This window comes from Panicum virgatum, chromosome 2N, assembly GCF_016808335.1.
Source record: "Panicum virgatum strain AP13 chromosome 2N, P.virgatum_v5, whole genome shotgun sequence".
In the NCBI taxonomy this organism is placed as follows: Eukaryota; Viridiplantae; Streptophyta; class Magnoliopsida; order Poales; family Poaceae; genus Panicum; species Panicum virgatum.
In genome coordinates, this window is record NC_053146.1 from 1179622 (window position 1) to 1193325 (window position 13704).

The 13704-nt window shown below is 48.9% G+C and overlaps 2 protein-coding genes and 1 pseudogene across 2 annotated transcripts; 1 reads left to right on the top strand and 2 right to left on the bottom strand.

The window, feature by feature from the left end:
* Nucleotides 1-175: 175 nt before the first annotated feature.
* LOC120659078 lies at nt 176-3894 on the bottom strand (annotated as a pseudogene).
* A 2322-nt stretch (nt 3895-6216) lies between these two features.
* Nucleotides 6217-7651, top strand: LOC120659079. The gene is made up of 2 exons (XM_039937141.1): nt 6217-7209; nt 7604-7651. The coding sequence occupies exons 1-2, from the start codon at nt 6217-6219 to the stop codon at nt 7649-7651; spliced, it is 1041 nt and encodes a 346-aa protein (XP_039793075.1).
* Nucleotides 7652-10255: 2604 nt separating this feature from the next.
* LOC120658499 lies at nt 10256-11587 on the bottom strand. Its single transcript, XM_039936749.1, has 2 exons — nt 11501-11587; nt 10256-11149 (listed from the first exon to the last, which is right to left on the bottom strand). Exon 2 carries the CDS (start codon nt 11120-11122, stop codon nt 10568-10570), a length of 555 nt encoding a protein of 184 aa, XP_039792683.1. The 5' UTR covers nt 11123-11149; nt 11501-11587; the 3' UTR covers nt 10256-10567.
* Nucleotides 11588-13704: the final 2117 nt, after the last annotated feature.

Consider the following 13704-nt stretch of genomic DNA (forward strand, 5'->3'; position numbering starts at 1 on the left):
CTAAATCTGAACACTGTATCAAGGAAACTGAACTGAGCACATCATGAAGATGTGTAATTAAATTCAACGGCAAGATGGATTAGCAAACAGAGATACATGAGAGACCATTCGAACAAAGATGGTCCCTTCCACTCTTCCGAATACCAACACTAAGATCTTAGGCACTTTCAGCTCGTGAAAAGAATGCTCGCTTACACCTTCATGAGTAAGAACCAGACATAAAGCAATGGAAAACATAGAATGATGGATCTTAACAGTTTTATAAGGATCCGATAACATTTTGATGTCCTCAAGCATTCCGAGTACATGCCATGCAGGAAAGTAAAAAAAAAAGTCTAGTGCGTTAAGTGTCTTGAAGAAGCGCCTTAGTCTTCATATGCATACAACACCTTAACCATGTTCTGGTACACATAAAAGTCCATGCATATTTCTGGCCTGGAGAAGGTTCGCAACATCTTGCACAACTCCTTTGTCGTGCTTTCAGCAACTGAAACATTGAAAGCTACTGCTATTCTTTTTAGGCCTGTTGCCCAAGTGAATAGTCGCTTCAAAAAAACAAGTTCATGATCTGACCCTCTGAACTCTCGGATTTCCATTTCACGGAGACAATTCAACTTGAGCTCCTCAGTTTTCCAGTTTGATGGCTGATCACAAATGCAGCCCTGTGGGCATTCAGCTTGTGCCTGAAACCAGAAGCAAATTAACTCATTTAAGATTAACTGATATTGTTGGATGACACAAAGAGAGAGGATAGCCTGAATACTCAGAGCCTTAGAGGTATTCAAAAAAGACATCAACATTAGCTACAGGATTCTACCAGGAAATAAGGAAGCTACTGATGCAGAAATATCACTATTCTGTGCTAAGAGAAAGTGGTACAATGAACATATATGAATTGATCAATAAGGGGAAATATCAGATGCTGAAGGTAGAAGCAATTGAATCCTAAATTGGCAGTCTCGATAGCCCGCCTTTTATGTTTTACTAGCTTTAAGTACACATAAGTTTTGCAAAAAAGCCCCAGCTTCTTCATCAGCATAGTGCAACCCCACATCTACACTGCGGAACAAAGAAGCTGAGCTAGTGTTAGACTGTTAGGCTATCACGCCATTGGGCCGCTGCTGAACATGCCTACTCCTTGTTATAATCGCTGACACTGTTTCTCCCCAATTTTCTCCATCAAAGCTGTAGCATAAGAGGCGAATGGCCCCTAATTAGTTTGTGCACATGTTCACTGATTATTGCTTTTCCATCAGATATTTCCTTGGTTATTAAAATTCCACAGATCCTTGAGCATTGAGCTATCCATACACCATATTCAGTAAGATTTTGAATCAACCTTAGGGCTTCGGTTATTGATTCGAAGTATGGAGCCTTTTAGAAATTTAGGTTATCAATTGGAAGGATGTAACCTTTAATGTATTACATGCCCAGGGATTACTAGCTATTATCTGCTGGGTGTTATATCAAGATAGAGCCTCCCATGCAACAACTGAGTCAACTTGCTGTGCAGAGCCATACTTTTGAAAAAGGCTGACAACAATTCAAAGAATTTATTTGTAACCCAGAAAGTACACTCCAATCTCAAAACGATACAACAAAGTGTTGTCATTAGGAATTTTTAGGAGATACTGGCCATACTTAGCACAGAACAAAAAATTTCGGAACTAAAAAAACTAATTATGTAACCAACAGTTAGCACCATTAGCACATGACACCTTGGTGAATGGAAACACATGTAGCTTTTCGCTACTTCCCTGGTAACCTAAGTTTAGACAGATAAAGGATAGCCATACCTCTGAGATGAAATGCTTAGATAAGTCCATTATCAGCTGTTTTATACCAGAACACATCCTGAGAATATGGAATGAGCAGGCCCCAAAGGAATGTCCTTGCACATGAAGAATAAAGTGCAAAGATGTAATGTCAGGGAGTATTGTCATGTCTTCCATCAAGTATTGGAAGTTATTTATCTCCTGTGTACCAGTATAACATCAGATAAAAAAATAGTGTTCTATATGACAGCTGGAAAGAGGCTAAAACATCTAATTGGCTAATGGTGCCAGCACGAAGGGAATGGTTGTTATTAAGCTAACAAGCTCACTTGAAAATTTATATGATAATAAAACCTGCCACTGCGAGCTTAGAAGAAGTATACTGGTAATTCTGTAGAAAATGTTCTGGATCTCATATCTCATTGAATTTAGGAAAAATAATGAAAGATTGAATATGGTCAGGTCAGCAATGTTGCAGAGACTAAAGCAAAACAAAACAATTGAGAATGTTTCATGGCTACTCCGAGATAGCAGCATAATCCAGAGAAATGTATATCCCCACATGCTGTCTTGGATGAGCAGTCCAACTTACTTGATTAGAACACTTGTTTCAATATCACGGTGAAGCTATTATTTTTCAAAATAAAGAATTCAGTTTGCCTTAGTTACTTTATTAATAGCAGTGATTCAATTTTGTCTGCCATGCCACATAGACACAGGACAGTCGGATGAATAATCCTGTCCAATTCTCAAATATGTGCCATCCAAGTCAAACATAATGCGCACAATGACAGTTTGTAACAAGAGCCAGAGTGAACTCTCCTGCGGATAGCCCAGTGTGAGAGTAAGAGTTTCGATGACCTTAACACACGACATGAACATTAAACACGCAAGGTTTTGTGGAATGCCCTCTGGTCCATATACAGAAAAAATGGTGGTGAGAGATTTGAGATCCTCTATCTTGCCAAGATGCACGGAGCTTGGATAAATTGCATTCGCCCACCAGAGCGATTCCAGCTGAGGAGCCGAGATATTTGCGACCTGCTGTTTGAGTCTGATAAGACAAGCACCTCACCATGATTAACTCTTTGAGCACCGGCGCCACGACGGTGAGCTGCCGCAAGGCACGCAGGTTGACAAGCTCCATCAGCTCGAGAGACTCGGAATTGATGGCGAGATTGTCCAGCCCCCAGGAGTCATCTACTGTGAGTTTCTGCAGGCACGGGCACCGCGGCGAAGAGACAGGGAGAGCTCGGTGAGCCGGGCGAAGACCCCGGCGGGCGGCACGGAGAGACTGAGGAACCCTAGGTGGAGAAAGATGGAGGTGGCCTTGTCGAAGCAGGGCAGCTCAATGGCGCCCCTCTCCTCGGACTGCCCTCCGCCGCCATCGCCCCTGGCGTAACCCCCTGGACCCACGCCTACGAGGATGAGATTTCCGGCGAGGCGGCGCGCGGCGGCGGGGAGCCATGTCGCAGCGGATCCGGCCGGTGCGCCCCGCAGGCCATCGACGAGGAGGTAACGGAGGGGCACCGCGGAGGCGGCGAGTGTCACACGAAAATTTGAAGTTTCAAATTGCTCACAAATGGGTCAAATATATCAAGCCCACGTGATCCGTTTCCCTCTCTCCCGTGCGTGGTCACCGTGGCCAAATTGGCCACGGCGCCGCTCGCGCACGCCCGCGCCGCGCGTCTCGCGCTGCTACTTGCCGCTGCCCTCTCTCCCCCTCCATCGCCTCTCTCTCGTGTGCAGATGCCACCAAGGCCGCGCCGGCTGAGCCTGCCTACGCCGCCTGCCTGCGAGCGCTCGCCATGGCCGCCAGTCGCACCTCCACGCCGAGCCGTCGACCGAGCTCGCCCCGCCCTCCACCAACCCCCGAATCCGCTTGCTCTCGTCCCAACGAAGCTCCCGGGAAGCTCCCGGGCCCGGCCATCACCTCCACGCCTCGCCGGAACGCCGCCGCAGTGGCACAGTACTGCCGCCGCCCGCCGCCCGCCGCCCGCCGTGGAACCACCGCCACGGACCACCTCCTCGCGCTCCGAGGCCACCTACAGGTCCGCGCCGATCTCCTCTTGCTCCTCCACCCCTCCCTCGCCGCCAGCAAGCCCTTGTAATGCCCCATGGCCGCGGCGATCGCCGGCGACGTGACATACACTAGCAACGGATCGGAGTTAGGGAGGAACCAGGCAGAGGACCTTGGCCTCGCGAGTTCTATTCGATATCAGATAAAAACATTCTTACTTCTGTTACAAGCTTAGGGGAATATATCCCTCCCTCACGCACTCACTGGCCAACCGGACCCACACACCCACTAGACTACGCTTTGCCTTCACGAAGACGTCTTTAGCCGCCGGTGTGACCCTGAGTCACAACATCAGCCGCCCCTGGAGAAGTCGCTTGACCCCAAGCGAGCGCCGTCGGAAAGCGCTGCTGCGGAACATAGAAGTCTTCCCAAGTTGCAGACGTGGCTGGAAGCTTCGTCCACTTGATCAGCACATGAGGCACGGCCCGATTTCCTTTCTTCACCAAGCGTCGGTCCAGAATGGCTTCTGGCTGCACATCGGATCCATCAAGATGGACCAGCGGGGGCAAGTCGGAGAACACCGGAGTGTGATCAGGTGTAAAAGCCTTCAACTGTGAGACATGAAAAGTAGGATGAATTAAACTGTGAGCAGGTAAATCGAGAGTATAAGCTGCCTGACCAATCTTTTGAGTGATGGTGAAAGGACCATAGTACTTCATGGCCAATTTAGGAAAAGGTCTGTTCACAACTGACGACTGTGCATATGGCTATAGTTTCAGTAGGACCTTGTCACCGATTGTAAACTCTGTATCCGTTCTCAAACGGTCAGCTGTGAATTTCATGCGCTTCTGTGCACGCTCCAAGTGTTGCTTCAGAAGGACTGAATGCAACTGATGATCAGCGATGAAGTCAGCAACCAATGGCGGTGTATCCGAAGAGGCAGCCACAGGAACACCCACAAAAGGATCATGGCCATATAATGCTTTGAATGGAGAACATCCCAGAGAAGAGTGATGAGAGGAATTGTACCAAAATTCGGCTTGTGGGAGCCAAGATTTCCATTGAGCAGGAGAGTCCCCAACTGAACATCGTAAATACATTTCCAAGCACTGGTTTACTCGCTCAGTTTGACCGTCCGTCTGGGGATGATATGCTGTACTGAGATGGAGTTGGATGCCAAACAACCTGAATAACTCCTTCCATACAGCGCTGGTGAAGACCTTGTCCCTATCTGACACCACAGACTGAGGAAGGCCATGAAGCTTCACCACTGTGTCAAACAACAACCGAGCCACAAACAGTGCAGTATAAGGGTGTTTGAGGGGTAAGAAATGGGCATACTTGGTGAAACGATCAACCACCACCAATATAACATTGTAACCTTCAGACTTGGGCAGCCCCTCTATGAAATCCAGCGAGATATTTTGCTAGGCCCCCTCAGGAATGGGCAGAGGTTGGAGCAGCCCTTGAGGATGAGTATGCAAATGCTTAGCTTGCTGACAAGTAGGGCATTGCGAAATGAACGTGGCCACATCTTGTTTAAGTCCTTTCCAAGAAAACAACCTTTTTGCTCGATGATAAGTGGCATGTTGTCCAGAGTGCCCACCAATGTCACTGGAATGAAAAGCAGTGATAATTTTGGTCTGCACTGCAGAGTTTGCACCCACCCAAATTCTGCCCTGAATAGCAGAGCTATAAATTTTAAAGAGAATAATAACATCATAAATTGAAACTTTCTGACTGGGGTTCACTTGGAGTTTGCATCGCTTTAAGAACCCATTTACTACAATGTCTGCAAAAAGGATGATTTAAGCTGAGCAAGACTAATAGAAACGCCAGCTCTGCTAGCTGAGAGGACGCTAGGTCTCACGCAAGCACGGAGTCCACGGACCCCACGTAGCAATCAATGTTCTGCAAATTTAGTAGCAACGTGGAGGTGGGGGATAGCCTTGAGCTGCCAAACAGTGCACACGCCCGCTTCCAGTCGGCGATGAGCGAGTCGCTTGCTATCTTCTCTCTCTAGCTTTCTCTCTCTGCCATGTAAAATGGAGCTGACATGTTCCTACATGTTAGCGTGATAAATTGGGCCGCCCTATTGGGCTGTGGGGCGCCGGCCTATTGGCCTGGCTGCTGGGCTTTGTAATAGATTGATTCGTATTAGGCAAGGATCATGGTTGATTATGGTGTGTTCTATAAACCCTAATCCTAAATGATTGTACATTGTACCCTCATTAATCAATCATCCAATTCCCGAGCCTTTCTCTGCTTTCATGGTATCAAGAGTCCGGGTTCTCTCCCGGATCCATCTTCCACTGCCCTAGCGCGTCGGCCCTCCGCCGCGCCACGCCCACCTCCCCTGCGCGAAGCCTTCCCGCCGTGCGCGCCCACCCCTGCGCGCCGACTCTCTGTCGCGTTGCACCCATGGCCTGCACCCCGCCGCCATCTCCCAAAGCCGCCGCTGCCAAGGCTGCCCAGGACGACGAGATCGCCCGGCGCACGGCTCAGGAAGCCACCAACGCCGCCGCCCTGGAAGCCCAGCGCCTTGCCAAGGAGCGGCAAGACGCCCATGACACTGCCTTGGCGCGCGCCCTCAAGGCTGAAGAGGAGGCCGCCGCCACCACCCGCTCCCGCGACGCTGCCCTCGAGTGCGCCGCCGCCGAGGCCGCGATCGTCCCTCCAAAGTCGTCGCGGTTCGTCACCGACAGCGCCCCCGCCGATCTTCACGCGGCCATGCTCCTTCACGAGGCTGCTGCCCTCTTGAATTTGCATGCCCAGGCGGTCGCCGTCACCAACATCCGCAGTCTCGTCTCAATCATCCTCGACGTCGACTCCGGTAACTTTAAGCGCTGGTGTGATCAGTTTCTGCTCACCCTCGGCAAGTTCTCCCTCCAGGATCATGTCTACCTCGACGCCTCTGCTGCTGCCTCCCCGGACTGGACACGCATGGACTGCGGTGTCAAGTCCTGGATCCTCGGGACCCTCACCGACGACCTCGCCGAGATCATCTCCTCCCAAGGCGCCTCTGCCAAGGATGCCTGGCTCGCCGTCGAGTCCCTCTTCCTCGGCAACCGGGAGGCGTGCTCCATCCAACTGGAGACGAAGTTCCGCAACTTCGTCCAAGGCGACCTCTCCGTCACCGACTACTGTCGCCGCATGAAGAAGATGGCTGACGACCTCGTCGTCACCGGTGAGATCGTCACCAATCGGACACTCGTCCTCAACGTCATCCGAGGCCTCAACGAGCGCTTCACCCACATTGGGACACTTCTCCGACGCGCCCGTCCCTTCCCCAGCTTCCTGGAGGCCCGTGATGACCTCGTCCTTGAGGAAATCTCTCTGGAGAATCAGCAAACCCCTGCCGCCGCCCTCACCGCCTCCACCAAGTCTGCGGCCTCTGCCCCTCAGCAGCAGCAGGCTGCTTCCGGCTGGGGGGGGGGGCAATTCTTCTAGTGCCAAGTCCTTGAACCGTCGCAGTAGCGGCAACAGCAACAACGGCGCGGGCGGCGCCGGCCAGCGCGCCCAGGGGATGCAGCCACAGCAGGCCGGCGGTGCCCCTGGGGCCAAGGGCCCGCCTTGTTGGTTTTATTATACTTGCTCTTAGCATATCAAGCTTTACATATGGAAAAGGGTATTACTGACAGTATTTATCTCACAAGTCAGACTATGCTTAGAGATGCACAGAAACAACTCTTGTCTCCTATGATTCATACATACAAACTTTCCAATATGTTGAAATGAAAATTGTGAGTATTAATGACTTAGGTATTGATATTCCATCTATGCTGTTTTACTATTGTTCGATTTGCAGGATGAGAATAAGACATCAACACCATTTGAGATCAAGCTCATCGTGTGAACTGAAAAAGACTTATTGCAATGGTTCCCAAAATTTATTATCAACTATTTTCCATATATTCCAGACATTGCAAACAAAATATGGAAGGATAACCTAATTCCTAAATAGCATACCGAAAATTTCAGTTTTCAGCAAAGCATACAATTTTCTAAGATTAGTAGGGTCCACCTTCTGCTAGTACATCCTCATCTTCAATCTTCATCTTTGTGAGGGGTATGGCGGACCCAATATAGATGTGAAGTATTTTTAATTATTTTTAATTTTTATAGTATAGATAGCTAGCTAGCTAGCTAGATAGATAGATAGATAGATAAAGGTATAAAAATTGCAAGAAAACACAAACAATATGTTATTGTTTCATTATTTTTCTCTTCTTTTTTATTTTGGAATTGAGTGGGGGAAAAACATTGCTCCAACATCTCTTTTTTTAACCCTTTACCTCCACTGAGATGTTTTACCCTCCATTGACACCAATTTGTGCACCAGGACGTCCGTCACCAGGCAGGCATTCAGGCGTTAGCGCGGTCTGTTAACGCGGAGCGACGGCGAGGTGAGCACTCGGCTTGTTCATGGGGGCGGCGCGCGGCGAGCACTCGATCGACCAGCAGCCAGTGGTGACTGGACTACACCGTCGTCGTCGTGTCCACGCGCTTCGCCCCCGGCAACCTCTCACGGTAGTGGGGATGCTCCACTACGCCAGCGCAATGGCGAGAGCCGCCGCCAGCCAGACCGCCACGAGTGGTCCCGGGTAACCTCACGGCCAGAGCTGCCCTGCGGACAGTGATCCAGAATATCATTCATAAAAATCAATATGGTTTTATCAACAAGAACCATTCAAGATTGTGTTGCTTAGACTTTTGAATACATGCATCTCTGCCATCATTCCAAGAAAGAAATTATTTTCCTCAAACTGGATTTTGAGAAGGCTTTTGATAAAGTGGAACATCAAGCCATTTTGCGGATCATGGAACATTTGGGCTTTGGTGAAAAATGGCTGCAGTGGATGGCATCAATCTTCTCTTCTGGTACTTCTGCTGTCTTGCTAAACAGTGTACCTGGTAAAACCTTCCATTGCAAAAGAGGTGTAAGACAAGGTGATGCACTTTCACCACTCCTATTTGTTTTAGCTGCAGATTTGCTTCAGTCAACATTAAGTGTTGCAAAGAATAATGGTCTGCTCTCCCTCCCAATACCTTTAAATCATTCTCAAGACTTCCCCATCTTACAATATGCTGATGATACTTTGATAATTATGGAAGCAAAATATGATCAGTTGGCAGCTCTTAAAGATGTCCTCAGGCTTTTTTCACTTTCCACTCGTCTCAAGGTCAATTTCTCTAAATCACTGCTTGTGCCCATAAACATGACCACAAAAAGTGCTCATTTGCTGGCTCGGACATTTGGTTGCTCTTTGGGCTCACTCCCCTTCACCTATTTGTGTCTTCCACTCTGTCTGAGCAAACCAAAGGTGATAGATTTCTGGCCACTAATCTCCAGATGTGAACAAAGATTGGCCAGCACGTCAATTTTTTTATCTCAAGCAGGGAGGTTACAACTCACCAATGCAATCTTCTCAGCCTTGCCAACTTTCTATATGTGCACCTTTAAGCTACATAAAACAGTTATCAAGCATATTGACAAGTTCAAGAAACATTGTTTATGGAGAGGGGCAGATTTAAATGCTAAACACCTCCTGAAGCTGTTTGGCATATGGCACACCGTGCGACGGGACGCCATGGCGGCTGGCCACTTGCACCAGCCCCCGAACGGCAGCCAGCAGCTGCGGTGCCTGGTGCCGACGCAGTTAGCTGTTAGCGGCGCCCGGCGGATGCCTCGCCAGCGCTCCTAGCATTCAGTCTAGAGCATTATCCCCTTGACGGCCTCGCGGGCGGGCTCTCGGCTCGCCGGCTGGCGGCCTTGTCGCCGGACACGACGACCAGGGGTTGGGCGGCATCCCAATTACCGTCCGGGCTGGACGGTATTTCATTTACCGTCCACCCCTGGGCAGTCTTGGACCGTCCGATCCGGAACTGATGGCCAGGATATGTCCGATTCGGACTTCAGCGAAGCGACTTCCCCGTGCCCCATCGCCGAGTCGTCGTCCCGCGGCGCTGCCTCGTCGGCCTCCGGCGAGCTCCCGAGCATTGTGACGTCGAGGATGCTGGTGCTTGCGAGCTCCTCGCCGGACGGCGGCGGTGTGCCGTGAACGGCTTCCCGTTCGTCATACCAAACATGCTGCTCAAGCTCCCAGCGAGGTCCGACGGTGGGCGCCGCCGCACGCCGGGATGGCCGTCACCAGGCTCAACTTGCTCGAGTTCGTCGAGGTCGTGTTCCAGAACACGCAGAACAAGCTTCAGTCGTGGCACCTCAACAGGTACGACTTCTGCCTTCTGGGTTGTTGGGTGAGCATTTTTCCAATTTTCAGTACCTGAAACTTCCCACTTCTGACGAATAGCTGCAATGACAAGTGAACTGAGATGCAGTGGCATACCGTTGACGCGCAACCAAGACATATAGTTCAGGTATTGCATCTTGGAAGCCGGTTGCTGAAAAACATAGCTCTAAATCTGAACAATGTCTCAAGGAAATTGAACTGAACTGAACTGAACATTGGAACCCCGAACTCTTTATTGAGTAAACTGAACTGAACACATCTATCATGAAGATGTGTAATCAAATTCAAAGACAATCCTAGTTGACTTTTGCAGTACCAAACACAATTACAGAGTCACTGGCTATCTTGTAGTAGCGACATTGATACCACATGACTATGTGGACCATTAACATGAATTGGAAATCCTAGTTTTCAAATGAGAGCAGAAATACACGCTTTTTTCTCACAAATATAATAGGATACAGTATAACAATAACAAACGTATACGTGCTGAATGATAGCCCCTTGATCAGGCAGAGATATCAGTTACCCTGTTCTTGTGCTGTCCCTAGGTGTCCCTGTGCTTCCCTCACAAGAGAAGCGAGAGACCTGGCAGGCTTGATCACCTCACGATCGTTCCCAGCAAAGAGCACGCAGCCATCAACCTCCGCCATGTTTTTCGAAACCTCTGTCAGTGATTCCTTGAAGCTATGCCCATTGAAACGTTGGATGCAGCTGGGCTCGTCTTGAGTCATTGCAATCACCACCTGGCAGGTAAGCTTCACCGCCCTCAAACATTCAGCCTTGCTGTGCTTGTTTACCTTCAGTATCTCAGCGAGCTTCTCCACCAGTTCTGCATCTTCGTGGATATCATCAGCAAAATCTTCTTTGCTCATCACATTGCTATTGCGGATCGCCATGGCGAGGGATAGCATGGCTGCCACAAATCTTCTTTTGTCAGATTGCTTTTCGTTTCTCTGAGTGCGAGGCTGTTCACTGTCAGCTTCCTCTGGGGTCTGGCTTCCTGCAACATTATCTGCTGCACCATCACTATTGCTTGCACCAGCTCTTGTTGCTGCACCTGCACTTGTTCCCATTTTACTAGATTTTATTTCATCGAGCACCTGCAACAACAGAGCATAGTTTAATTTTGTTAATTTGGTTATTGTGACAAATTTGACTGGAAAAAATAATATTGCAATTATAAAACTCTTACTAAATGACGTATAATTTGGATTAGAAGGGAAGCTAGGGATATTATATGCTGACCGACTATATGTGTCTGGACTGTCGGTGCAGTGGAAATTTTTGTATACTACATACAGTAGTAAGAGAAATTAACTTACATCTGAGAAATTGGGAACAAGATCTAGGAAAAATCTCAAAAAGGAACATGATGCAGAGGCAGGGGGCTGAGTTGTTCTCAAAAAAGAAGAAAATTTTCTAAAGAGAAACAAGCAGAGGTAGCGAATTACCTTGGTCAATAGCTTGATCGCCTCTTGCTTGGAGAGTATATCAGCAACATTCAGACCTCTCGCAGCATGAACGGCAAGCAATCTGGCCAGTGCTTCTTGTGACGGAACCGCCAAATTAAAAATCTAATTAAGTGTAATGACCGTCATTTGAACACATCGGGCGCATTAGCTTAACGGCTTAATTTGACGATCATTTCTCAACCCACGGCCCGATCGAAATAACACCGGTAGTCCCACGCGAAGGTGGGCGCAGATGGTACAAGCACGGCGTAATACTTGAAAATATAAACTCCGAGAACACGAAACAACAAGTTTTACAAATCGAGTTCAAATACATAAATAATTTACAAACCTAACTTTACAATAGACACGACTAAAGTTCAAATATAAACGATCCTACAACTACTCTATCTTTCACCAGTTCTGCTCCTTCAAGACTGGTCAAACCGGTTCTACCAACCGGTCGGACCGGTCGGCACTGCCTGCCGACTCCATCGGTCAGACCGATCCTATGGGCCGGTCAGACCGGTCCGCGCAAAACAGAGGGGCTGAACACTCAGCCCTCGAGTGTACAACCCGACGACACTCTAACCGGAAGGGTCTCTCTCCACCACTTCCCACCCCTCTGCATCTCTGCGGATGAATTTAACGCAGCAGGGGCAGAAATCGACGTCCGGGTGTCCTGTAACAAAAATTGGTGGCAACAAACCCTGAGTATTCTAATACTCAGCAAGGCTTACCCGACCAGTGGATATAACTTAGCCCACGTATCTAGACATGTAAGGCTTTCGGCTGGTGGTTATTTTGCAGAAAATGCACTAATAGTGAGTCCTTATTTTCAAAGTTTTTGCTCACCCTTCTATCATTAGAATTTCTAAACATCTATGATTTGCCAAACTACAACAATCAGGGTGATCCAAACATTGATTTGATATCAACAACCCACATTTCATCTTTTCTCATTCTACTCATTTTCCTTTCTACGATGTGACCAAGAGATCAAGGCCCTCATGACCGCGAGACACGGCGAATCGATTCGATTTAACCTTGCAAGGTGGACCTAACCAACACGGCACGCAAAAGCCCCGTCGGACCCCACGCACCAACCTTTCCCCTCCCCGCCTCGAACTACAGAACCGCCCCACCTGCATATAGTCAGCCGAGCCCTACGAGAGACCACCAAAAGTAAACTTATGCATCTCAATTCTCCGCGGACACTCGACTCGCCCTAAGGGGTGGGTAGAACTTCTGTACTTTCGAAGCAAAGCAGTACTCGGCTTACCGGTTTCGACTACCTCCTACTCCTGGTATGCGGTTAGTACAATTCAATCCCCGATCAGCACAGCCGACAATGGAACGGTCCTTAAATGACACAGATGGGGCTACACATTTTCCCATCCGGTCTTCCCACCCATATCTTCCGTCTTAAATGTAATAATTCATATGCTGTGATATAAGGACAACCTATATCTCGCGAGTGACAGAAATCACTCGACTTCTACCGAGTTCTATTAAGCATAGCATTTCTATCGTCTTCTATATACTAGTATAACTCAAGGAAACCTAGGGGTCATGCATCTAGGGTTCCAAGCAATTTCCTAAACCTAATGCACAAATAATAGAAACATAATCATAAGTGTCATAATTTGAAATAAAGGATGTGCACCGGGGCTTGCCTTGTGTCTGCTGCTCAACACTGGGGTGAGTTGGGCCTTGAGCCGACTCCTCACGAACCTCCTGCGGCGGGGCTTGCCCCTGGGGTTCCTGTGGCTCAACAACCACCTCGTAAACGACCCCCTCCGCCGCGGCTGCTACACGTGTGTATATGCACATGACATGAGAATGCATGCATGATTTATGAAAACTATAACTAACCCATACCCAAATTAGCTCCCAACTGTTTGCACCCACACCCACTCATCAACTCCTCCCAGCCAGGACCATACCGGTCAGACCGGTATACACAACCGGTCAGACCGGTCTGGCATGGGTGCAACTCAAGACCAAACTCCGGAGTATCTAGACATATTATCGGAGTATTCGGCCCCCCCAAGTCCGGAGAATCCGGACCTATACCAGGAATGCTTAGCTCACCCCAAACCCGGAGTATCCGATCCAATGGCCGGACTGTCCGGGCCCATACCGGTCAGACCGGTACACCCGACCGGTCGGACCGGTCCTACCCAGTCCAAACCTAAAATCCA